Source organism: Pelodiscus sinensis, chromosome 19, assembly GCF_052426305.1.
Source record: "Pelodiscus sinensis isolate ZL-2025 chromosome 19, ASM5242630v1, whole genome shotgun sequence".
Taxonomy (NCBI): Eukaryota; Metazoa; Chordata; order Testudines; family Trionychidae; genus Pelodiscus; species Pelodiscus sinensis.
The window spans coordinates 23,702,690-23,728,940 of NC_143070.1; the positions used below are offsets into that span (position 1 = coordinate 23,702,690).

At 52.4% G+C, this 26,251-nt stretch overlaps 1 protein-coding gene and 5 non-coding genes across 6 annotated transcripts; 2 read left to right on the plus strand and 4 right to left on the minus strand.

Moving 5' to 3' along the window:
* Positions 1-96: 96 nt before the first annotated feature.
* LOC142821473 (zinc finger protein RFP-like) lies at positions 97-14,076 on the plus strand. The gene is made up of 3 exons (XM_075912472.2): positions 97-4,006; positions 6,584-6,643; positions 7,533-14,076. The coding sequence occupies exons 1-3, from the start codon at positions 3,757-3,759 to the stop codon at positions 8,057-8,059; spliced, it is 837 nt and encodes a 278-aa protein (XP_075768587.2). The 5' UTR covers positions 97-3,756; the 3' UTR covers positions 8,060-14,076.
* Positions 13,202-13,417, minus strand: LOC142821657 (small nucleolar RNA U3). The gene has a single exon (XR_012898345.1). It is a non-coding gene; the product is annotated as a small nucleolar RNA U3 (small nucleolar RNA).
* A 636-nt stretch (positions 14,077-14,712) lies between the features above and the next one.
* TRNAH-GUG (transfer RNA histidin (anticodon GUG)) lies at positions 14,713-14,785 on the plus strand. Its single transcript has one exon. It is a non-coding gene; the product is annotated as a tRNA-His (tRNA).
* A 1,551-nt stretch (positions 14,786-16,336) lies between these two features.
* Positions 16,337-16,419, minus strand: TRNAF-AAA (transfer RNA phenylalanine (anticodon AAA)). Its single transcript has one exon. It is a non-coding gene; the product is annotated as a tRNA-Phe (tRNA).
* Positions 16,420-20,650: 4,231 nt separating this feature from the next.
* TRNAV-AAC (transfer RNA valine (anticodon AAC)) lies at positions 20,651-20,723 on the minus strand. The gene has a single exon. It is a non-coding gene; the product is annotated as a tRNA-Val (tRNA).
* Positions 20,724-24,194: 3,471 nt separating this feature from the next.
* On the minus strand, positions 24,195-24,288 carry TRNAI-UAU (transfer RNA isoleucine (anticodon UAU)). Its single transcript has 2 exons — positions 24,251-24,288; positions 24,195-24,230 (listed from the first exon to the last, which is right to left on the minus strand). It is a non-coding gene; the product is annotated as a tRNA-Ile (tRNA).
* Between the last annotated feature and the right edge of the window lie 1,963 nt (positions 24,289-26,251).

A 26,251-nucleotide genomic window follows, 5' to 3' on the forward strand; every position in this document is an offset into this window, starting at 1 on the left:
CATCGCCCCCACAGCCCGGCGTCCCAGCACGCCCCGTGGCACCAATGGCCGCAGCGGGAGCCCACGGACCCCGCCCCCCACTGTGACGTTGCTTGCTCCGCCCCTTGCTCTCGCTCCGATTGACAAGGGTTCCCCGGGCTGTCACGCCTCCGTGGCCGCATCATCAGTGACGTAAACTGCCCCGCCCCTTGCTCTCCCGCCCGGGTGACGGGGATTCCTCTGGCCCCGCTGTCAGGCCGGGAGCTACGGGGCTGCCCAGAGACGCTGAGGGCGGGGCAGGGACTCGGAAGGGGCCACTGGGGCGGGAGCGCGCGGACTCTACCGGGCTCGGGCCCCGGAACGTGTCACCTGCGGGGGCGCCGGGTCCTCGCCCTGGGCAGGCAGCTCCCGCGGCCCCCGTCTGTGACCGTGACAATTCCCCTGCGAGCCCCTCACAGCCCTTCCTGCGAGCCCGTCCCCCTTCAAACATCCCTCTTCATCCCACGGGGCTTTGGCAGACACCCCAATACCCGGCACTGAAGTGTCCCTCAGCTCTGTTTGCAGGACGCTGGGAACGGGCCGCAGGGGGTGGGTCATTTGGGGATCCCTGTTTTGTTCATTCCCTGTGGGGCACCTGCATTGGGCACTGGGCAGACAGGACACTGGGCTGGGGGGGCCTTTGTCTGACCCGGCCAGGTCGCTCCTGCGTGCATGAGACCCATTAATTTTGGCAGCGCTATTGACACTGAGGGTCCTTTAGAACGAGCCAGAGCAGCCTTAGCGCACGTCAGGATCAGGCCCTTGAACCATGGATTCCAGCTGGAATACGTGTTTGGCCTGAGAATTGAATGTCACTGGGCTTGGAGGGAGCAGATGCCAGCGAACCTCGATTTCACTGTCCACTCACAAACTGAGGGGAAAAATCTTTCCCTTCATAGTAACTGAAAGTTCCACACAGGCCCAGAAAGAGCCAGGTTGCTTAAGAACTTCTTATCCTTGAAGGACTGTTACTTTATCTGTCAACATCACACATCAAACACAATTAATTCTGCACAAGATTCACTCTCACTCCTTATAGGCACAGTTCTGGGAGACTCGCCCCAGAGACTCGCCACACCAGCCAGGGGCAGGTGCCAGAGCCCGAGTGTGGGACATTGATCACCAAAGCCTCCAGAGCTGGGATGTCTCCTGCTGGCTCTTCCCCTTCCAGGAAACAGCCTGAGTCAGCTCCAGGGAGGGGAACAGCCCATTTTTGTTGGAGACAGGTAGAGCCTGAGCTCAGGAAATTGAAACTGATCCTCTTCCCCAGCCCAGAGGGAGCCATGGCCGCAGCGAGCACAGTGGAAAGTCTCAGAATGGAAGTAACTTGTCCTGTCTGCCTGGAGTATTTCACCCAACAGGCAGCTGGCGAACGTGGTGGAACTCGTCAAACAGCTCAGTTTGCAGGTAATGAAGGGAGCAGGCAGGGGCGGGGTGTGCATGGAGCAACAGGCAGCACTGAAGCTGTTCTGCCAGAATGATCAAGCCCAATCTATGTGGTCTGCAGAGAGTCCTGGGTGCACCAAGCACACACGGTGCTGCCCATCTGGCTAATTTCCCTGACTGTTCTCTGGCCCAGTGCAACTCACCAGCCAGCTGAAGCCTGCCTGGTCCAGGAGAGACTGTGACAAAAGAAATGCTCCGACCAGGGGGCAACAGAGGCCAAATTCCAAGTCTTTAAAGACACTGGATGTGAGAAACTTCTCTGAGATGCTCAGCGGAATCCTTCTGAACCTACCCCCCTCCTCCCGGGAGAAATGAGGGCCCATTACCGCATGGGAGGGGTATGGATCAGCAGCAGGCTGGCCTCTGGGAATGTGCTGCCTTCAGACAGGAAAAGGGAAGTTACAAGCTGCTGTTGTTGTTACAGATTTGATGACTAGAATTTAATGTTATTACTTGTATTTGCATCGCAGTTGCCATGTGAGATCCGGGCTCTGCACAAAACACAACCAGGGACAATCCCTGCCCTCAGCAGTTTACACTCTAGATAGACAAAAGTTGGGAAGGAAATTGAGGCACAAGGGGAGGGGGGAGAGAAAGGAGACAGTAAATCAGCCAGGTAGTTCATGGGTGAGGTCTGTTTAGAACCTCAGTTTCTCCAAACACAGTTCATGATCCTAACCACTAAGCCATCCTTCCACCTCAGTCCCAGGACTGAAACGTGTTGGTTAGGTGAGAAAGATGCCCAACAGAGAGAGGCGGTTTCCCACTGGGATACTGAACTCCTGGGGTGCTCCAGGAGGGGTTAAACTCAGATGCTGTGACCGGCACTAGAGGAGATCGCTGGGCTGAACACTGTCTGGGACCCAAGAACCTTGAGTTCACCCACAGCAGGGCTTCAGGCAGCGCAGGGCCACGCCAGACACCACTGGGAGCAGACTGGGTTGGAGCAAAACTACCCCCAGGCTGGAGCTGCCCAGTGCGACTCTGAGCTGTGCCAGGCAGCCTTTGGGAATCTCCCAGGATGCACTGCTGCCAGGAGCTGTACCAGGCACTGGGGCAGTGGGTACCTGCCCAGAGGGAATTACCACTGCAGGGCAAACCCCAGCCATCCTGAACAGAAATCAACCTGTTTAATTAAGGGAGTCACAGACCCATCTGCAGAGCACAGGACATGCCCACGCCTGCCTGCTGGGCCTCCCCCACCTGCATTGGTTGGCCTCTGTGGGCCTGTTCCTGCCTCTGTCAGACCATCCCCACCTACATCATTCTGCATGGAGGTGCCGCCCCCTCCTGCCCCCACCCTCACAGGTGTCCTGCTGCAGCCTCAGTGTCCCTCAGCTACGGCTACACTGTAGCCTTCTTCCAGAAAAGCTTATGCAAATGCAGCACAGTGTGGAATATCGCCGTGCTTCATTTGCATCAGTAAATAGCATCTGCTTTTGATCAAGAGGCTTTTGCGCAAAAAGGAGCCATGTAGACAGCAGATAGAGCAGCAAAGTGGAGGGGGAAAAGGAGGTACTTGAAAGCAGCAGCGATGCACAGCTGGGCCTGGGATCAGTTGTGTGACACTGTTGCTTTGAAATGCCAAGGCACCGTTCAAAGGGGCAGCACCGCTGAGCTCATCCCTGGCTCGGTGTTTCAAAGTGGCAGCGCTGCACAGCTGATTCCAGGTTCAGCTCTGCATCTCTGTGCTTGTGGAGCCCGGGGTCAGCCGGGGACTCCCCAGCTGATCCCGTGTTCCACGTGGCATTTCAAAGCAGCAGCGCAGCATGGAGCCCGGGATCAGCAGGGGACTCTGACTCCTGCTGGGGACTCTTGTGCATTTCAAAGCTGGCACCCACCTGCAGCCCGGAGTCAGCAGGACTTCCCACCTGCCCTGGGCTGCATGCGGAATTCTGCATTCCTCCTTTGAAATGTACTAGAACCCCAGCGGGAGCTCTTTTATATTTAACAGGAGGAATGCAGAAGTGCCTATCGACTAATCGAGAAGTCGATGGAAATTCCATCGACTACTCGACTAGACAATTAACCACTAGTTAGCATCCTGAGTTTCTCCATGATCTTGGGTGTGGATAGGCCCTGAACTTCCATGGCAGGGGATGAGTTAATGTCCAGCCCTGGTGGCTTTCCCAGCAATCCTCTGCCACTGACAGACATGGAAACATCCCTTTCAGAGGGACACAGGGGACAAAGGGGAAACAGTGATGCCTCAGCTTAGTACCCATAGGGTGGAGTCAAGTGTCAGAAATCTGTGGGTTTGCCAAGTTCTCCCTGCTGCGCACTCAGCGCCCCATGAAAGGGCCCTGGACTCCATTCATGTCCCCGACCAGCCCTTTCCCTGTTTTCACACAGAAACAGACACAAGCCGAAAGGCAGAAGATTGTGGCCGAGTTTCAGCAGCTGCGGCAGTTCTTGGAGGAACAAGAGCGACTCCTGCTGGCCCAGCTGAAGAAGCTGGACGAGGAGACTGGGAGGCTCCAGACTGACACTGAACTGGAAGAACAAGTCAGGGGTTTCTCCCAGACTCTGAGGGAGTTCACAGGTACCTAGAAGGGATGGGGAAGGGGAGAGTGAGCGAAACATCTGAGGCCATAGAAAGAGACCATTGATGGTCATTTGGTTCCTAATTTGATGAAGCTTCTGTTGGATTATGGGGTCAGAATGGTGCCCACTTTCTGTCCCAGAAACTCAGGTGGATTAATTGAACCTTATTTGTCCCAAAAGCCACTTTGTAATTGCACTGACAGAGCACAAAATGGCCAATTCACAGACAGAAAGGCACCCAGCTCCGTGTTGCTCTCTGTAGAGATGCTGAGTACACAGACCCCACGGCTCACAGGTAGAGCCAGGAGTTCGCAAACTCTGAACCTCCCGCTCTTGTCAAAGGGACCCAAGCAGGTGAAGTTACTTTGACGCCAAAGTCTTGGCTGGATCAGGGCCTAGGCTGTGACAAATGTCAGGAAGTGAATGAGCCAAACCCAGTGGAGTCTGCAGTCGGGGAGGGGTTGTTGAGGAGAAAGCGAATCTCTTCACAGATTGCCCTGGGCTGGCTGTGAAGCTGCAGGGACGTAGGTTCTTTTGCTGGGAGAGGCCTGAGTGAGACAGAAAGTAGGAGGCTTCAGGACTTTTTAATTGCATTAATGCCTAGCTGAAGTCCAAGTAGCTTAATTCAGCTTTTAGAACCATAGAATCATAGGGCCGGAAGTGACCTCAGGAGATCATTGAGTCCAGCTACCTGCCGAAAGCAGGACCAACCCCAGTTAAATCTTCCTAGCCAGGGTTTTGTCAAGCCAAGACTTAAAAATCTCTAGGGATGGAGATTCCACCATCTCCCTAGGGAACTCATCCCAGTGCTTCACCTCCCTCCTAAGATAATAGTTTTTCCTAATATCCATCCTAGACCTCCCCCACTGCAACTTGAGACCATTGCTCCTTGTTCTGCCATCTGTCACTACTGAGAACAGCCTCTCTCCATCCTCTTTGGATCTTCCCTTCAGGAAGTTGAAGGCTGCTATCGAATTCCCCCTCACTATTCTCTTCTGCAGATTTCTTCTTCTTAAACGTTTGTACTCCAAGTGGAGCATAGGTCATCTACAAGTCTCCACCTCACTGTGTCTTGAGACAAAACTTCTAGGTGACTCCAGGAGTACCCCAGTTGTCGTCCTTCAGTCTCAGTAGATCTTGTCCACGTTATCTGAGGTCTTCTCTTTTGCATTTTCCTTGCGGGTTCCATGTGAGAGTTTGACAGGCTATGCTGGATGGTGGTTTACTGAGTGTGTGGCCTACCCATCCCCACTTTCTTCTCTTGATTTAAACTTCAAGTGTTTATTGTCCTGCTCTGTTCCTGAGCTCCTCATTTGGGACAAAGTCTTGCCATTTGATGCGAAGGATGTACCTCAGGCACCTGTGTAGGAATGTCTGTAGCTTGTGATTTGAAGTCTTGTTAGTACGCCCGGCCTCGCATCCATACAAGAGCACACTCTTCACATTTGTTTTGAAGACCTGCAGTTGAGTCTTTGCAGATATTATTTGTGAGCTCCTTATGGGACAAAGAGTTTTAAATGCAGCTGCTGCTTTCCTTATCCTAGCATTGATATCCTTGTCTGTTCCTCCATCTCTGCCCATAATACTCCCCAAGTAGGTTCCACATCTTCCAAGTCATCCCCTCCCAGTGTGATGATATTGTTGCTGGATTGGTTCATCCTCGTTGTCTTGGTCTTTCCCTTGTTAATGCTCAGTCCAATCATTAAGGCAGTTTTGTTTAGTGTTGCAACCTTTTCCTCCATGTTTTCATGTTGGTGTGAAAGGAGGGCGACATCATCAGCAAAATCAACGTCCTCTAGATGTATGAAAGGTGTCCACTGAATGCCCCGCTGATGGCCATCTGTTGTCCTGCTCATAATCCAGTGCATTGTGATCAAGAACAGGAAAGGTGACAACAGGCACCCTTGTCGCACTCCTCAGAGTACGCTGAAGGATTCTGTCAAGACACCATTGTGAGCAGACTGAATAAGTCCAAATCCCTCAGCTTCTCCTCGTAGGACAAGTGCTCCAACCCCCTCATTATTCTGGTTGCCCTCTGCTGGACCCTCTCCAATGCATCCACATCCTTTTTCTAGTGGGGGCCCCAGAACTGGACACAATACTCCAGATGTGGCCTCATTAGTGCCAAATAAAGGGGAATAATCACATCTCTAGATCTGCTGGCAATGCTCCTCCTATTGCATTCTAATATGCCATTTGCCTTCTTGGCTACAAGGCCACCCTGTTGACTCATATCCAGCTTCTCATCCACTGTCATCCCCACATCCTTTTGGAGCTGTTCACATTGCAGGCAGTGGAGGGAAGAGCACTCTCCCTCCCACTTCCCTTACACCTTCTGCAAGTAGGTCTACCAGCATCTACAGAAATGCCCCTCTGTTCGATTAACTGTTTTAACTCGACCGCTAATTCGAACCCTGGGTGATTGACAGCAGAAACCTCTATCTTCTCTGCAGTGTAGATGGCCCCAAGTGTGTCTCTGCTGTAATGAAAACCCAGGTCTGGGTGTTAGGATTGGGGATGTCGTGGGCAATATGGACTCCTGAAATCTCACTTTTCTTCTCCCTTCCCCCACCAGACACGCTGCCCTCTGCACTGGAAGGAGCAGGAGGAAAGTCCCTGGAAGCTTTCAGACAGGGTGAGGTTTCAAATGGAGACTGAAAATATTTTCCTGAGCTTGTAGCTCAAGTCACCAACCAAACCCCCAGCGACCACGACAGGCAGAGCCCCAAACCTGCCCACTGAGCGGTGAGGAGCCCCAGGGGCAGTGGATCAGAAGGACGAGGGGTTGTGTCCTGCCCCCCTTTAAGCAATGGGATGGTCGGACCCCCCACTTCTCACTATGGGCGCAGTTTGCAGACAGGGGGCTTTGCATGCAGGGGCTGCGCTTTGTGTCGGGGCAGCTGATCAGCGCAGCCTCTCCTTGGGCACCAGCCTCTGCCCTGTGCTGGCCCCTCCCCGTGATCCTGCCACAGATCCCCTTCCCCAGAGCCCTGCCCCAGGCCAGGCCAGAAGCCAGAGTTGGGCTTCCCCCATTGAGCCCGGCTGCCCTGAGGAGCCCTGAACCCTCCACTGCCCTGGGGTGACTAATGCCCAGGCCCTGCTCTCTGGGGTGAGGCGGCTTTTCCCCCGCGCTGCCCCCTCCCCTCTGTGCCCTGGGTGGGGGGTGGAGGCTGCAGCAGGGGAGGGAGTTTCCCTCTGGGGGTTAAAGCTGGAACCTGCCTCCTCTGCCCCCACTTCCCCCGAACCCTCCTGCTCTGGGCCTGGCCCTGGGGGTGGAGCAGCCTGAGCTGGGGGGCAGGAGGCTGCAGCCTCTGCACACAAATGAGAAGCTGATGAAGCGGGTCCAATTGCCCAGGCTGAGGCGCTGCAGTGACAGCTCGGCTCAGTCTCAGGGCCCAGGGCAGAGGCAGCTCCCTGGGGCCCAGGCCTGTCCCAGCCACAACAGGGCTGCTGGGGAGGGTAAGAAATGGCCCCAGCACCCCCAGGACTGAGCTCTGCCCCTCACGCCCTGATTCTCTCTCCAGTGACTGTGACTCTGAATCCAGACACGGCTCATCCCCAGCTCGTCCTGTCTGAGGATGGGAAACGTGTGAGATGGGAACCTACACGGCAGCGACTGCCCGACAACCCGGAGAGATTTGACTCTGAGAAATGTGTGCTGGGTCATGAAGGATTCACGTTGGGGAGACATTGCTGGAGGGTGGAGGTGGGGGATGGGCGATACTGGGCTGTGGGGGTGGCCAGAGAGTCTGTGAGCAGGAAGGGAGGGATCAGTCGTATCCCTGAGGGGGGGATCTGGGCTGTGGAGAGGTGTGGGGACAAGTTGTGGTGTGTGCGAGGGCATCTCACTGTCCCTCTGGTCAGCCTTTGCTGGGACCCTCTCCCCAGCAGGATCCGCGTTTGTCTGGACTGTGACCGATGGCAGGTGACATTTATTGATGCTGATGCCAAGGCCCCAATCTTCACTTTCCTGCCAGACTCCCTCCCTGGGGAGAGAATCCGACCCTGGCTCTGGGTGGGGCCAGGACCCTGGTTCAGACTGTATCCCTGAGACATCCCAGGTGGGTGGGTGCAGAACATGCATTAGGGACCCTGTGACCAGCCTCCTTAGATTCATATCCCCTAGTCTGCCTGTGCATTTTCTATCTGTAACCCTGATGTTGTTTCTAGCCTCAGCTCTGTGCAGCCTCTGGACAGTCCAACCCCAGAGAGCACTGAATGAGTGAGGCAGAGACGCCAGTCTCATGGCCCCACAGATTGTGCAGCCTGTTTGCCACTGTTCTCTATGGTCTGGGGGACTCTGGGATTTGAGGTCAGACTGTGTCACTGGGACATAGGCTTCATCTACACTGCAGGCTTCTTGTGCAAGAAGCTTCATTCGAAAGAGATCTTTTGCAAAAACTGCTTGTGCAGGAGAGTGTCCACACTGCAAAAGCGCATCTGCTTTTTTGACCGATAGCATCTACACTGAATGGACTCTATCTTGCATGTAAGCAGTGATTGCTATGGATGGAGTGGCCACTGGGGAACCTGTGCTTTTTCCTCTTCCTTCTTCTTTTGAAAGAACTCCCTCTTCTCTGTCCACACGTGCCTTTTTCCAAAAGAGCTCTTCTGGAAAAAGGCTTCTTCATAGAATGAGGATTACCAGTGCTGGAAAAACCCCTCCGTTCTTTCAATTTTCTTACAGAAGAACATGCTTGTAGTGTGGACATAACTCAAGGTGTGTTGGAAAAATGGCTGTTTTTCAAAACTCTGTAGTGTAGATGCACTCATAGTGGGGAGGGGGAACAGCTCCTTGGGGATGGCAAATGGGCTTCTGTAGCCGCATACACCCTAGCATGTATCTTCTAGAGCAGGGCTACTCAACACAAAGTCCGTGGGCAGCCTCTTTGTTTGCGGCCCTCAGCGGGGCTCAACACATGGCCTGCTGTTGGGTTCCAAAACAAAAAAGTAGTCCCTCCCTCCAGCCCCAGGTATGGGAGGAGGAATAACCCCTGGGGCTGCAGCAGGAGCAGATGTGAGGGCTAGGCAGGGACAGAACAGCCGGGCTGGGGACAGGCGGAGGTGGGGGCTGAGCAGGGACAGAACTAACAGCTGGGCTGGGGACAGGCAGAGGTGGGGGCTGAGCAGGGACAGAACTAACAGCTGGGCTGGGGACAGGCAGAGTGGGGGTTGGGCTGGGACAGAACTAACAGCCGGGCTGGGGACAGGCAGAGATGCGGGTTGGGCAGGGACAGAACTAACAGCTGGGCTGGGGACAGGCGGAGGTGGGGGTTGGGCAGGGACAGAACAGCCGGGCTGGGGACAGGCGGAGGTGGGGGCTGAGCAGGGACAGAACTAACAGCCAGGCTGGGGACAGGCGGAGATGGGGATGGCAGGACACAGAATTAGTCAGTTCTTGTTTGGGAGGTTGGGGAGAAGCTGAAAGCTCTGCAGCTGCGGGGAATGATTTGTACCAATATGTGTCCTGAGATCTCATTGACAGGGCTTGACAAACCCCAGCAAGAGCCACTTGCCAGCGCCGCACAGCGCATGCGCCAGACCGGCACTGTGCAGGCGCAAAGCCCAGTGAATGGAGCGCATGGAGCAACCGGCTGAAATCCATGCACCATGGATGAGTAGATTCAGCGGTTTGTCTAGCCCTGCTCATTGGGGTCTCCCAGCCAGATGTTTGGGGGGGTTGGCAGGGTTCAAAGGGAGGGGGGTTGGCAATAGTAGCAAGCAGGGGGCACAGCCCACTAGTTTAATCATAAAATGTTATTTGAGTGTCAGAATGAGTGCAAATAGCAAGGAAAGAATGTGTTCTTTTAAGGAGGCTTTGCAAAAGGAATATCCTTTTTTAAAGAAACTTGACAATCCACACAACATTTTGCACCTGTTATAGCTGTACGGTAAAGATTGCTTATGGTGAGAAATTTGACATCAGCTTTATATTCAATGAAAGATACGTCAGTTAGTTGTCCGCTCTGTAGCTTCCAGTGCTTCAGTGAAGAAAGGTATTATAAAAGATGATCCTGTTAAAATTGAGTTTGTGGCAATGCCAGGAGAGGAGTGGCCCAAGGCCGGCTGTAGCAGCTGGCGCCCCAGGCAGAAAGCACAATCGATGCTCCCACCTGCACGGCCATCAATGGCCATGACGTCATCATCGGGTGCCCGGGCCAGCAGCGCTCTAGGCAACCGCCTAGTCTGCCAAGGCTCACAGGCCGCCCCTGGCCAGGAGTTGTTATATATCAGACCATAACACACAATCACAGTTTCAGATCTTTTGAGTGGACCGCTAAGATAATTTTCCCATTGTTTGAACTTAAATTTTCTTCAGTTTAAGGAAAAAGTGAAGCAATTGTGAAAAATGTTTTCATTCCAGAAGCTCATAAGATTTTGCAACAGGAATTGAGTGAAACCTCATGTCTCAAGATTATGTTACATTCATCAACCACACCGATTAATAAGTTGTTTCTATCTTAATAAGATATTTTCATGAAAGTACTGGAGTTAATGTGAAAGTTCTGAAACTTGACGTCCTGCCAGGTGAGACAAGTGACCAACTTAGTGATTATGTTTTCTTTGTTTTGAACCACAGCAGACTTATGGCTAAGATTGTTGGCATGTCTGTTGTACTTGAAGTACTACACAGGATCTTTTCAGAGGAAAAGGCAAAATGCACATTTATTGTTAGAACATGTAGCAATCAGCACTTATCATATGCATATGATATATCACACACATACACAAGCACACCCTGTCTTGTTGTTACCAGTAGTTGCTCCCCCTTATTGCAATGGCCAGGTGAGTTGGGAAGGGGGGGGAAAGGTGGAGCCAGGCTTCTGCTGATCCGCATCGGTGCTCCCATGTTGACAAGAGGAAACCCGGGGTCCCCCTTGCAAGATACCTTAGATTTATAGTATTTTCCCTCTCCTGTAGTTCTACACCAGTTAGTCAGCATATGCATAGTCATCATCTTTGAGAATAATTATCTGCATATGCAATTAGATATTTGTGGCACCTTCTTCTGGGGGGTGTCTCAATGCGGCTACCTTCATATTCAAAGAAGGATCCCGCAAAAGCAAGCGCTTGCTCCTGACTCCCAAGGCCTCCATAGATCCAGTCTTCTTTCAGTGAGCCCATTTCACAGGTCTCATTGTTCTCAGATCTGGCTCCCATCCCCTCTCCAACCATTGCAACTGTCCGGAGGTGCTCCTCTTTCTCACCTTATCCATTCACACCTCATTCATTCAGTAGGAACATTCTCTTAACCTTACTCATTCTTAGGGACTACTCTACCAAGACTTAATGCAAAAGAATTAATACAAATTTTGTATCAAAATTAATACAAAAAAGATTTTGATACAAAGTTAAAAACTTCAATGAAAAAATGATTAATACAGAGATTTATGATTAATACAGAGATTTTTCTACAAGTCAGCTGATAATATTAATACTGACTTCAGAGGTGCAAAATTTAAAGGTTCTAAGAATCTTTTCCAGAAATTGTTGGCTAGCTGCAACAAAACATTGGTGGACTTTCCCAGGAAAACTCCCAAGCATTGCTCTGTGATCACTGAAAGATGTTAAAGTAGCTGTGAACCAACAGATTACTATGGGTGTGTCTAGATTACAGAGTTTTGTCGACAAAAGTGGACTTTTGTCAACAAAACTATACCTGCGTCTACACTACCGCTGAGTAACGTCGACAGAACTCAGCATAACGTCGACAGAACTCAGCAGTTTTGTCGACGCTGGTAAACCTCATTTTACGAGGCATAACACCTTTTGTCGACAGAGTTCTGTCGACAGAAGGTGTTATTGCATGTAGGGTTGTGTCTAGACTACAGGGTTTTGTCGACAAAGCAGCTTGCTTTGTCGACAGAACTGAATGTGTCTAGACGCTCTTTGTCGACAGAAGTTTTGTCGACAGATACTGTTGAAAAAACTCTGTAGTCTAGACGTACCCTTAGAGTTCCCTTCCCAGCCTCTCCCTCCCCACCAAGACAGCGCCTGCTATTTACACAGGCCTTTCAGAAGGGGCAGAGCTGGGTGACTCAAACTGCCCCTCCCCTCTCCCATGTGGGCAGCCCTGCAGGAAGCTCCGTGGCACACACGGCACTAGCCCAGCGCACAGTCAGGTCGGTACAAGATCCATTGGTTCAGTTTGGTTGTTGAAAGAGACAACCCAGAACTGGCTCCAGCCCCCACGCAGTAACCTGGGGAAATGACCCACCAGGCCTGGGCCCCTTGAAGAGGCAACGATTCCCCACTGGCCAGGGCAGAGCCTCCCTCTGACACAGTCATGGAGCCTTCTCCCCCCGTTTTTACCTCTCCCCCCAACTCAGCTCTCGCTGCTTGGTCCTGCCAGGGAGGGACCTCATTGCTAGTCAGTGTTCCCATTCCAGGAGCAGGGTGAGTTTTGTCTTGTGCACCAATATTGAGGTCGTGTGTCTTTGGTCAGGTGTGAGCCCCTGCGGCGCCTGCCAGTTACTAACAAATATCTTAGCTACACGTTATGGGAGAAAGATACTAACCCAAGGGATAATTAACGCTGGGCTGCAGCTAGTCTTTGCTTCCCGCAGGGTCACTAGGGAACAGATGGGGGACAAGGCATGAGGCAGATCCAAGGGGCTGGCTAAATCCAGTGTGAGAAGCACATGGAAAAAGACCCAGCAGCAGGTGAGAGAACAGCATGAAGACATCAGGATCAGGACCAAAGCAGTACGGCTATGTCTACATTGGCAAGATTTTGCACAAAAGCAGATGCTTTTGTGCAAAATCTTGCCACCTGCCTACACTGGCCACGAGTACTTGAACAAGAACATTGACGTTCTAATGTATGAAATCAGTGCTTCTTGCTCAAATACTCTGATGCTCCCGCTCAGGGGTAAACCCCCTTGTGCAACTGGTCTTGTGCAAGAGGCCAGTGTAGACAGGCAACATAAATTTCTTGTGCAAGAAAGCCAAATGGCTAAAATGGCCATCAGACCTTTTTTGCACAAGAGAGCATGCCAGTGTAGATGCTATCTTGTGCAAATGCTTTAATGCAAAAGCTCTTGCGTTAAAAGTATTTGCACAAAATCATACCAGTGTAGATGTAGCCTACAAATAAACCCAGGAATTAAACAAAAGCCAAGACACGATGATAAAGTGAAATCCCCATTTCTCTTTACTGCAAAACTAATTTTGAACTTTTTGACAATAGCTAACCATTCAGCCTATGCTCCCTTCCTTCAGCTTCCTAACAGGAAAGAAGGAACAATCATCCATAGCAGACAGCAATTACAGTACAGCAACACTATCTGCTTGTTTCATGTTCAGAAGAGAACACTATCATTCATCCCCATGGTTAGCAAGACCAACCACTTTCAGGTGTATTTCTCTACTTACCAACTATAGAAATGATCCCTAAAAGTACAGTCTTAATAGCAGCTGACTCGCTACACACCCACACTCATGGGCATTCACTTTCTCCTCATGGGGAATGTTTTCACATAACACTTAGAAAACTAAAGAACAGAAATAATCTCAGCAAAGTGCTTGTCCCATTCAAACACACTCCACCAGGTTTAGAAATCTGCATATTAGAATATGCTCCCTGTCCCTGTTTACAGAAACACGCCTCCTGATTAGCATGTGGAGCACCTGGCAGCCAATCAAAATCTCCTGATGTTTCTTCCTGAAACTGCAGTTCCTGGGGCTCCTCTAAGTAACAAACTGCCAGTCCACAGACCAGCAAGGGGCCAAGTACCCCTGCCTGCCGGGCAGAGGTGGAAAATAACTAAGTAGAAATACTTGATTACACTACTCACTACCTTTTTTGGGTATTTCTACTTTACTCAAGTAATTTATTTTTGTCACACTTTGATTTTTATTCGTTTTTTTAAAGACAATATTGTACTTTTTACTCCACTCCCATTTCCAGAGGCACTGGGTTACTCACGACTCGCATCGTTCTGATTTGCTAAAGCCCAGCTGCATGTGCAAGCACCAGTCATCCAAGAAATAGCCAATCCACAAGCACAATGGCCCTGACAAGGAAGAAGCCTTTTAATAGCTGCCCCAGCACCTTGTCATTCAAACCCAGTATCCCTGCAGGCCCTGCCAGCCTGAGACCTGAGCGAGCAGGGCGGCTGCCCAGGGCTCTGTGCTGAGGGGGTGATATGAGCAGTCTCATGTGACCTTACCTGGGGCCAGGCAGCTAAACAGGAGGGAACCCAGCAGCCGGGGTCAGGGGGGACAGAGGCACTTACTTGTGTCGGGTGAGTCCTCTGCTCTGGTGGGAGCAGCAGCAGGGTGGGTGGGTGCCGGAGGAGGGGCTCCCATTCCCCCTGGCACAGAGGCCCCTGTGGAAGCCCTGTGGGGGGAGGTGGGGCAGGCTGTGCTGGAAGAGGCTGGGGGTGGGTGGCTGAGGGGGGTGGGGATTGAAGAAGCGTCTGTGTGGGCACTTGGGCAGCCAGCTCGTCAGTGAGCAGCAGAGCACACGGACCCGTCCCCCCTCAGCCGAGCCCCCCAGCTGCTCTTCCAGGGCTGTGGCCGACCAGCCTGCACTGCTGCCAGCCCAGGCTCAGCTCTGCAGCGACCTGCCCAGCCACCTCCCTGCCAGGGGCTGCAGACGTGTCTGCTGGGGTAGAGAGGAGGGACGTGTCTGCCCAGCCAATGTGAGGGGTGAGCCTTGGGGACAGAGAATTTCTGTCCCTTCTCCTTGTTTCTTGTCTGGCCCCAGTGGCCTAATGGACAAGGCACTGTCTTGTGGAGCCAGGGGTTGTGGGTTCAAGTCCCACCTGGGGTATAGAACAGTAACCTTCTGTGGGTTGATTTTGAAGCACTGGCTTGCTTTTCCCCATGGGAACTGAGAGATGGTTCCCCAAGAAGTGCCACATCCCTATACAGCAAGTGTCTAGTCCCACCAGCTCCAGGAGTGGAGCAGAGCAGGGTCTGTCTGGTGACAGGGCAGAGCCTGAGTAGGAGCAAGGGGGAGCTACTTTGGCCTGGCCCTTTTACAAAGCCCTTGAGCATGGGGCTGGCATTGGGGGAAAGTTCCTTCAGCGATGGGATGGGGGGGCCGGGTTGGGCTAGGAAGGCGCTGTTCTCCCTGCTCTTGCCCCCAGACGACATGGCTGCCAGGCCCAGGGGCAGGAGGCCCCACTGATGGGGAGAGGCAGCCACAGCAGCAGGCACAAGACTGGGCCAGCTTATGGGGGGAGGTGTTTGATGGCGTTTCCCTGCTGACATGGAGCTGGGTTGCCAGGTGTCCGGTTTTGAACCAGACAGTCCAGCATTTGAGCTTTCTGTTCAGGAAACAAACTGAGAAAATAGAAATAGAAATGTCCAGTATTTTCTAAATAATAATAATGTCAATTGTGATGTCATGGCAAGTGTCTCTGGTATTTTTGTAGAAACCATCTGGCAGCCCTACATGGAGCCCAGGTGACAGGACACCTCCTAGTACTCATTGCTGCTAGCAACACCCTCACACCACTCCTCACTGCTTCCACCACCATGGGCAGGCAGGAGGGGATTGTTCCCCTCAACTGACAGAGGGAGGGACAAAGGCTGAGAAAGGCAAAGGGCCTTGTCTGACCTCACACTGCCAGTCTGGGACAGCGCTGGGTACAGGATCTAGATGCTGAAACTCCCCCTCAGTCTGGAGTTTCACACCCTGACTGATCAGAATAACGTGACCTCCAGTGAGATACAGCCCCACAGCCCAGCCTAGGGATGGCTATGCCAGTGGGTTAGAAGCACCGGGACACAGAGAGACTCAGGAGCTGCTCAGAGACAAGCACTGGCAAGAAACAATTCCCTGAGCAGATGATAAGTTCTGGCCCATTTGCTGGGACTTGAGGAGAACAAGGAAGTCCTGAGTCTCCTCCCTGTGACTTCCTCCCAGCTCAGCCAATCAGAACTGGGACTAGAACTGGAAGGCTGTGTCTACACTGATGGGCCGCGTCTACACTGGCGGGTTATTGTGTAAGAAGGGCCGTCTTCCGCAGAGCATCCACACTGCCCACTCGCTCTTGTGCAAGAAGTTTTACAGTAAAGCGTGGTAAGAAAGGGCTTCTTGCGCACGAGCTGTGATCTTTTCTATAAGGTGTAAGTCCTCTTGCACAAGAGGGCAGTGTGGATGCAGGACAAGGGTTTCTTGTCCTATAGCTAAAATGGCCATCAGCGGTTTCTTGCACAGGAGAGCATCCACACTGCCATGGATCCTCCTGCACAAATGCACATCTCCCACATGGCAAGATGCCGCCAGACAGACCTTCAGAGATGAAGTCCGGTCCCCTGCCCTCCCAGCAGGGTAAATCACCATCCAGATGGATGTCTCTCCAAAACAGGAAGCTACCAGGAGTAGGGCTTGAACCCACACAGACAAACATCTATTGGATTTTTAGTCCAACGCCTTAACCACTCGGCCATCCTAGTAACAGAGTAAAAGCTAGACGTGTGCAAGTTCTCTCCCCAAATAGCCCAGGGACTCGCTCTCAGAGCATCTTCCTGGCCCATCCCTGTGTCAGGGCTTCCCACTGAAAGGGTGAGAGAGCCGCCCCCTTCCCCCCCAGTGAGGTGGGAAGAAGGGAAAAGGGAAACCAAACAAGAGAAAACCCAAGGTCCCCAGAGAGTCCGAGGGACAAAGGCCTGGTGGGGAAAATACCCCCCCACATTCACCAGGCTATGTCTACACTCCCAGCTTCTTGCATGAGAAATATGCAAATAAGCCTAAGTGTGGAATATCATGGAGCTTCATTTACATACTTAACGAGCCACCATATTTGCAGAAGAGGCTCTTGTGCTAGAAGGAGCTGTCTACACTGCCCCTTCTTGCACAAGAAAACCCCTCTTGTGCAATGTCACTATTCCTGAAAATAATCGTCATAGCGGCATTGCACAAGAGGGAGTTTTTCTTGTGCAAGAAGGGGCAGTGTAGACAGCTCCTTCTGGAGCAAGAGCCTCTTTTGCAAAAATTGCAGCTCATTAGGCATGCAAATGAGGCTCAGCGATATTCCATGCTTAGCCTCATTTGCATATTTCTCATGCAAGAATCTGTGGCTGTGTCTACACTGGGCCACTTATTCCGGAAAATCAGCCTCACATAAGATTGTCAGTGCTTTTCCGGAAAAACTATGCTGCTCCCGTTCGGGCAAAAGTCTTTCTCCGGAAAACTTTTCCAGAAAAGGGCCAGTGTAGACAGCAGAGATTTCTTTTCCACAAAAAAGCCCCAATCGTGAAAATGACGATCGGGGCTTTTTTGCAGAAAAGCGTGTCTAGACTGGCAAGGATGCTTTTCCGCAAAAAGTGCTTTTCCAGAAAAGCATTCTGCCAATGTAGACGCGCTTTTTCCAAAAATGCTTGTAACGGAAAAGTTTTCTGTTATAAGCATTTCCGGAAAATCATGCCAGTATTGACATAGCCTGTGAGAGTAGACAGAGCCCTAGTGTTTTCCCGGCCTTGCATTTGGCCAGCCCCCATGGATCAGGCCAGTGAACGCTAACCTTTTTTTTTTATATACCATGGACAGCCAAATCCATTCACAAACTTTTGCCAGACCAGTAACATTATATTTACATATCTGCATATCCATTATGCAAATAACAAATCTGCAAATATGGAAATAAACTGTTGCCAGTCCCTAACAGATCAGTGTTTGCAGATATCTACACTTAAAAAAATTCACAGAAAAAATTCCCTTCAGGCTGCTGGAGGGGCCGGTCCTCCAGGGGACTGGTGCGTGCAGAGGGAGGGGTGCAGGGAGAGGCACCCACAGAGGCAGGGGGCATTTGGGACACCTTGGTAATAAACTTCAGAAATTTTGTTGGGGCAGAGAAGTTGGTGCCCCAAAGTGCCACCACCAGTCACCTCCGCCCCCCTCCTGCCCGATGGGGGTGGGGGAGCTGCCATTGTATCTCCCCCCACTCCTTCTGTACAAGCCCTGCCCTGTGTCTCCCCCTCCCCCAGCCAGGCTGCTCTTGCTCCCCCAGTCTCCTCCCAACCTCCCCTGCCCCCTGTGACACCTCCCCCCAGTTTCCCTACATTGCACCCCTGCTCTCAGCCACCCCATGCCTGGCATGATCCACCCAACCTCCCTTCAGCACCTCCTGCCTCCCCTTCCTACCCCCACCTCACACATCCCTGTTCCCCTTCACCTCTCTTATCTGCCCCACCCCATTTGAACCCCCTCCCAACCCTCTCTGGGATGGCTCCCCCCGCCCTGCACGAGCTGGTAGCAGCTTCCCTGGCCCCAGGCTGGGATCACAGCCCCCTCTGCTGAGAGCAGCCCTGGGCCAGATCCTCCCACTTCAACTCTGGGGGGGCTGCTTTCTGGGAAGGGAAGGGAGGGTCTCTCCTACCTGCCCCCCTGAGCGCTGCCCACCCTGGGGTGGGGGCTGGGCTGGGCAAGGACTGGCCAGGCTGGGGGTGCTGCCATGGGAAAGGTTCCCAGGGAGCAGCTTTCTACATCCCACCGGCCCTGCGGGAGATTCCTCCTCCTGGCTGCAGCCCAGGCTCCGGGGGCCCAGCAGTGCTGCACCCAATGCTGGGGCTCAGGGGATCTGCTCAGAGCCGGCCCCCAAAGGCCCCACAAGCAGAGGGCAGGAAAGGAGCCAGGCTGAGGCTTTGCAGGGAGCAGGCCGGGGACCTGGCAGGAGGAGGCTCCAGCGAGCACAGAGCCTGCGCAGGGCCAGCCTGCTGGGAGGGGAGCAGGAGCATCCAGCACCATTCAGGCCAGCGGCAGCCGACACTGGGGGAGCTCTGAGACTCCAGGGCAAAGGCCTCCAGCCCCTCAGGCACTGGGGTTAGGTGGCCCTGGAACCAGGCCCCCTGGAGTAGCATTGTGGCCAGGGGGCTCTGACCCACAGGGGGGCTGGCCCCAGAGCCCAGGGTCTGGGAGTCTGGTCAGCAAGTGAGACTCGCCCGTCAGTCCAAGCTGCTTTCTCCCCGGCTGCCGTTCCTGCCTGTCCCGTACCAGCGCTGCACGCAGGCCAGTGGGGCAGGACGGGGGGTGTCAGTGGGGCCCTGCTCTCAGTCCGTCCCTCACAGGCCCTGTGGGCTGCTCGAGGGCTGAGCCCGTCGCCCAGGCCTGGCGCGGGGATGGAACATGGGGCACGTTTCCCCCTGTGAGCGTGTGCGGGGGCAGGAGGGAGCCACACGGGCCCGACTGAAGGTTTTGTGCTGGGGCTGGAGGCTTAAGCCCGAGCTGTCGGCCTCAGCGGGACTTGCTCCTCCCCCCTCTCCTGCCTTGCTGCCTCCTTTGGCCAGCAGCGCTCAGGGGCAGCCGGGAGAGCCAGCACCAAGGGCAGAGGAGGCCAAGGCACAAGCCCCTCAGAGGGGACAGGCCTGAGGCCTCTGGCTTGCCCAGGCTCATGCCAAGGGGCTTTCTGTGGTGCTGGGCAGGGGAGGGAGGCCAGGCCCAGGCCGGTGGGAGAAGGGGCAGCGCCTGCCAGGGCAGCAAGGGGAGCTGCAGGGAGCGAGACGCGGCGTTTCTGCCTGAATCACTCAAGGGTCCTTCTGCGGGTGAAGCGCCTGTGACACCCCTGTGCTGCTGGGTTCTCCTGCCCCTCCCCTGGGAGGCCGTCCCCTTCGGGGGGCTCTTGCCCTGGCACTCATCCAAGGGCCACCTGGGCAAAGCAGCCTGCCCCTTGCACCTTCCATAGCTCAGCTGGCAGAGCAGAGGCCTGTAGCAGGTACTCGGCAAGTGCCCTTAGGTTGCTGATTCAACTCCAGCTGAAAGGAGAGATTCTTCTTCCTCCCCCTGGCTGCAGGCCCGGCCTTAGGACCAGGCGGCTGCCTTGCGTCTGTCCCCTCAGAGCCTGATACTACAATTGACAAATGGATTTGGGTACCAGCTGCCAATCAAATGTCTTCGGCTGCGCAGACCTCAAGACACGGCAGGAGCTGGAGGGGAATGGTGAGTGGCTGTACTTTGGAATGGGAACATGTTCTCTGGAACCATAAGATCGAACAGTTAAGGAGGGCATCATGGCTTAGTTGGCTAAAGTACTTGCCTTGTAAGCAGAAGCTCTTGGGTTCAATTCTCAGTGGTACCTTGTGGTGAGACCAATGTGTCCCTTCTTTCCAACACATATCTGGAGTTGGTTTTACCTTTTGTTGAGTTTGCTGGTGTCCTCACAGTGGAAGTAGGATGGCAGCAAAGAGAAGGAGCTGTGTGTACTGGTGCAGGTGCTCTCTGGGTTTGATTTAGAGAATCCAAAATGTGTGTGGCCAGGAGAAAGGGTGCAGAAGGACCGTGGATGCAGGAGCAGGGTGGGGGAGCACGAACAAGGGAGGGTGTCAAAGGAAGTGGGTGGTGCTAGGTGGGAAGAAAACGAGGGGAAGTAGGTGGCTGGGGTCTGGGCATGAGGTGGGACATTATGTAGTTTTGTGTCCCCGTGTGGCAAAAGCACCAGCCACACTGCCCCAAAGGTGAAGAGCCACAGTAGTGGCACTTCCAGGGTGGGCCCTGGACTGTGTGGCTGCAATGACCATGTCTCTGAGAAGTCTCAGCCCCACCCCTGTCTCCTCCAATGTCAGCCTAATCTGTTTAGCTGTCTCCCACATGCTCCTGAAAGCCAGCACACAGGCTGCCCAGCCCTGCACCAGAGGGCAGACCCTACTACTGCCTTGTGGGCACCCAGGGGAACCACAATAAGAGAAGACCCTGTGTTTCTGCCTGGCTTCGAACCAGGGATCTTTTGCGTGTTAGGCAAACGTGATAACCACTACACCACAGAAACACACTTAACAGTGATTTCTGCTGCTGCACTTAAACTTGGGCAAATATTCGGTTGCTAACCCTTTGGCCAACAGAGATTGCTGCGGGGCAAAGGAATTCTCTGTTGTCAGTTTTGTGGCCTCAGGAAGGGACCATACTGAAGGAGGATCCTTGTGTGAGTAATATGCAAATGAGGCTAAGCGTGGAATATCTCTGAGCCTCATTTGCATAGCTGATGAGCCACCATATTTGCAGAAGAGGCTCTTGCCTCAGAAGGAGCTGTCTACACTGCCCCTTCTTGTGCAATGCTGTTGCACCCATTACTTTCAGGAAGAACGGCATTGCGCACGAGGGTTTTTGATACGCAAAAAGGGGCAGTGTAGACAGCTCCTTTTGAGGCAAGAGTCTTGTCGCGAGAATCACAGGTCCGATAATGAATACCCAAGGGGGGAAGGACAGAACCAGGTGGACAGTTTTATCAAATAAAAAATATTTATTTATGACAGTGGTGAATTTATAGTATTTATTCTAAGATTTTAATAGACCGTGTTAATAATGAATTTACAGTATTTATTATATTTATTCTATGGTTTCTAGTAAAACGTGTCAGAGATATAGGGATGGGAATGGCAAGGGGAATAGTCTCTAATCTTAAAATATCCAGCTACAGTAATAAAATAACAGTGATAACTACAAACTCTTATGTACTACCCACAAACAACTACAACACTAAGCTTATACAACAAGAAAAAATCAAATCATACATACCAACTTACACAGCACATGGAACATTTCACAGATATTGGTTCGGTTGCGAAGGCCTTGGTTACGCCCGAGAGTCAGGGGAGGTGGCTGGTCGGTTGATCAGGCCAGCAGCGCTTTGAAGTATACGAGAAGGCACACGCACGGTGGTACGTGTGTTGCGAAGACCTCCTAGAGCAAACTGTGCCACGGGTTTTTATCCCCAAATCTGCACATCGCTTTCCCGCGCTTGCATATTACCATATATGGCCCAATGGTCACCAAGTGGGGGGGTCTGTGTCCCAGGGGTTGGGCCGAAACTGTGCAGGTTTCATGCGACCAGGTAAGCCCCGCAGTTCTCACACCAAGGTGACGGGTGGGAGAGTCTGAGGCTATTTTCCCCTTTTCACACCTTCCCTTTTTCTAAAGGCAATGGTATGCAGGAAGGGTGTGGCCGATTTCTCTCAAGGAGTACTGCAGAACAAGAGCGGCCTGGCCAAACTTTTTTACTGAGGGGGGCAGTTTCTTTTCTCTGACAAGTCTCTTCCGCAAATATGGTGGCTCATTAGCTATGCAAATAAGGCTCAGCAATAGTCCACACTTAGCCTCATTTGCATATTACTCACACAAGACGCCACAAGTGTAGACATAATCATGGAATGTGAGGACCTCACACCAATCCAGCCTGCCCCAGCAAGTCCTACTGAGATTTCATCTCAGATTGCAGGATTCAGAGTCCTGAGCGCTGCTCCTCACACCATGGGACCTAGACAGGAAACCTGTGTTGGGTACCTGGGGCCCTCAGGTCTCAGACTGGCCTCTGCTCTCCTGGCTTCCATCCAGCTGCTTCATCTCTCTGGCTACTTCTACATGGCACATTTACTTCGGAATAGGCTATTCTGGAATAGTTATTCCAAGATCGTGTTTTTCGAAATAGCATGTCTGCACTGCAGGGAAACCTCAGAATAGTCCGAGGAAGGCTCCTCTAATATAGAAGAGTTATCTCAAGTAAGAGCTGCAGGAGGAATAACTTGCAATAGCCCTAGAGAGGGGCTATTTTAAAATAGCAGCAGTGAAGCATCTACAGACGCCTTATTTTGAAATAGCTAATTTGGAACAGGCTTTATCCTTCGTAGAATGAGGTTTGCAGAAGTTGGAATAAGCCGTCTGTTATTTCAGAATTATTTCAAAATAACGGAATTGCTGTGTAGACTCTGGGGGCTTGTGCCTGTGACATGGCTTTCCGAGAGGCAGGAAGCTCTCGATCTTAACCAAATGGCCAAGGAGCAACGCTATACAGCAAAAAACACGAGAACAGCTCTTGGGCTGGATCCCCAGGTCACTCTGCGTGCCCAGTAGCCACTTCCGCCTCTCCCTTTGCTGCTCTTGAACTTAGCCCAAGAGTTGAGAAGCTGCACTCTCCCACCCAGAAACCTCTGGGACTTCTCTCCCGCCCAGCTCTTCACGTCACGGAAAGCGCAAGGCAGCCGCTCGCCCCCATCATCACTTCCGATCTTATCCAAATGGCCAAGAAGTTATGCTTTACCCCAAACCACGCAGGCACCCTCTCACCTAGCGCGCAAAGCTGCAGGCATGGGTGGTGCAGTGGTGAGCATAGCCCCCTTCCAAGATGTTGACCTGCATTCAATTGCCAACCAGTGCACTCTGAGGAGGAAGCAGCAAAGCTCCTCAGGGACGTTTCCCTTTAACCCCCCAAGATGGGCCTGAGTGGGTGCTGCATCTGCAGGCTGCCTTGCACTGCTTCCCATCCTCTCCTGGAGGCAGGAAGCCCTCGATCTTAGCCAAACTGCCCAGAAGCAAAGCTTTATGGCAGAAAACATGAGCACAGCTCTTTGTCCGGATCCCTGGGCCATGCAGAGCATCCGGCAGCCGCTTCTCTGACTCTCCCTTTGCCTCTCTAATACTTCAGAACTGAGCTTCTGGCCCCACTTGTTCAATTCCACTTTCTGCTTCTTGACTTCATCAATCTAAGGACTTCGAAGAATCAACTTTAAAAGCTGCTTCAGTGGTGCAATGGGTCAGCGCACAGTACTTGTAGGAGACATGCTGAGGTTGTGAGTTCAAACCTCATCTAGAGCCCTCACTTTGAGTCCCTGCTGGGCTGGCCCCTTCCAGTGAATGCTGGGATTCCAGCTCAGAGGAGGGTCTCTGTTGCCCATTTTCTTCCCCCCACCCCCATCAGCAGCCACCGTCCCTTTCAGCCACTGGAGTAGCTCATGAACAGAGACAGGCGACTTTGTCCCATTTCCCACTTCTTTTCGTGGGCTGACCCAGTGGCTGAAAGGGGCTGCAGCTGCTGACGGGGGTGGGGAAGATGGGCAACAAGACCCTGGCAGAAAGCGGGTCAAGGGTCCAACCCTCTCTGTGCCCCTTGGCCTCAGATCCTGCCCACCCAGCATTCACTGTGATGGGGCCATAATATGTGAAGTGGGAATTTTCACTGATCCCATCCTCTGGGGTGGAATCCCAGCTCCCCCAGCATTCACTGCAAGGCATAAAATCCCAAACTGGGGGGTGCCCCCAGGGTGTGCGTGAAGAAATTCCAGGGGGGGCATGAGATGACCCAGCCCTTCCCCCCAACAAGTTCTTTTTTTTCTTTTTTTCCCCCCTCAAGTTTTGCTGCTATTTTGGAGGAGGCGTGAGGGTTTTCAAAAATCAAAAGTGGGGGGCATGATGCCAAAAAGTTTGGGAACCACTGCAAGGGGACAAGCCAGCAGGGACTAAAATCCACTGCTCCAGGTGAGGTTCGAACTCACAACCTCAGCATATCTCCTTCAAGTACTGCCTTATAAGTACTGTGTGCTGACCCATTGCACCACTGGAGCAGATGTTCAAAATATTTCTTCAAAGTCCTTAGATTGAAAAAGTCAAGAAGCACAAAGTGGAATTGAAGTTTCTGCTTGTGCCTTTGTTCCTTCTTTTCACAGGCAGAGCCAGGGGGCTCCGCACATCCAGAGACCCCTCCCTCTTCCTCCCTGGTCTCTGAAATAACCCACCCTAGAGGGGCACAAAGCTGCTGGAGGCCAGAGCACTAGAGATGAGTTGCACGTGGGTTAGTGCTCCCTTTGCATGTGAGAGGTAGCAGGATTCACTCCCATCTTCTTCCACCTGCTCGCTGGTGCTGAGGGGTTGGCCCCTTTCCTGCTGCCAACTCTTATTCCCACAGTGCACTTTGTGCAGGGTCCCTTGCTCTTTGTTCCAAGGTGTGTGGCTGGGAGCCAGGATGCTTCCCAAAGTATACAACTCCCCCCTGCCCCTCCTCCCCTCTGTTCTGCTCACACTCTCTGGCTGCCTCTAGCATGGGCTGAGCTCAGGGGTCAGATGGGCAACTTGCCCTGCAGCTGTGATGGCATCAGGCACCTGAGCACAAGTTGGCTCACAAAGCTCTAATGGGCTTCAGACAAGCAAAACCCCCCTTAGTGAACCTCAGGACAAGGAAGCTGAAAAGCCTGGAGCACAAGGACCTCCCAGAAACCACCCCAGCCCGTCCCACTGAGATTTAAACTTAGAGGCTGTGTCTACACTGGCCACTTATTCTAGAAAATCAGCTGCTTTTCCAGAATAACTTGCCAGCTGTCTGCACTGGCCCCTTGAATTTCCGGAAAAGCACTGACGATCTACTGTAAGAAATCAGCTGCTTTTCCGGAAATACTATGCTGCTCCCGTTAGGGCAAAAGTCCTTTTTCCGGAAAACTGTTCCGGAAAAGAGCCAGTGTAGACAGCACAGTAGTGTTTTTCGCAAAAAAGCCCCGATCGTGAAAATGATGATCGGGGCTTTTTTACGGAAAAGCGCGTCTAGATTGGCCATGGACGCTTTTCCGGAAAAAGTGCTTTTCCGGAAAAGCATCTTGCCAATATAGATGCACTTTTTCCGGAAATACTTATAACGGAAAACTGTTCCGTTTTAAGCATTTCCGGAAAAGGGTGCCAGTGTACACATAGCCAGAGTGTAGAGTCCTGAGTGCTGTGCCTTACACCATGGGACCCAGCAGTGAGAGCTGGGATAGACACCTGGGACACTCAGGTCTCAGACTGGCCTCTGCTCTCCTGGCTTCCCTCTGGCTGCTTCATCTCTCAGGACTCTCTGGCTATGTCTACACGGCACATTTATTTTGGAATAAGCTCTTCTGGAATAGTTATTCCAAACTAGCACATCTACACTGCAGGGAAACCTCAAAATGAGTCCGAGGAGGCTTCCCTAATGTAGAGGTGCTACTTTGATTTAGAGCCCCAGGAGGAATAACTTAGAATGGCCCTAGGAAGGGGCTATTTTGAAACAGCAGAAGTGCAGCATCTACAGACGCCTTATTTTGAAATAGCTATTCCAGAATAGGTATTTTTCTTCATACAATGAGGTTTACAGAAGTTGGAATCAGCCATCCGTTATTTCAGAATTATTTCAAAATAACGGAATTGCTGTGTAGACTCTTGCATTGTTATTTTGGAATAACGGCCATTGTTCCAAAAGAACTTTTCTGTGTTGGCAGAACCTCTGTCCTGCCTCAGTTATGCTGCTTTCAGGACAAACTCCTTGTTAGGACCAGTCACAATCTGGGGTCAGTGAGGGTCCGTCCCACCTGAGATGTGTGATACACACAAGTCTCTTGTTCCCCACCCACTTCTCAATACTGGCTGCAGACACACCTTTCACGTGGGGGTGTAGCTCAGTAGCAGAATGTTTGACTGCAGATCAAGTGGTCCTTGGTTCAAATCCAAGTGCTCCCTGAGTGAGTGTTGATTTAATAGAGACATTCACCTTTCTTGGATATCCTAGAATAATAGGACTGG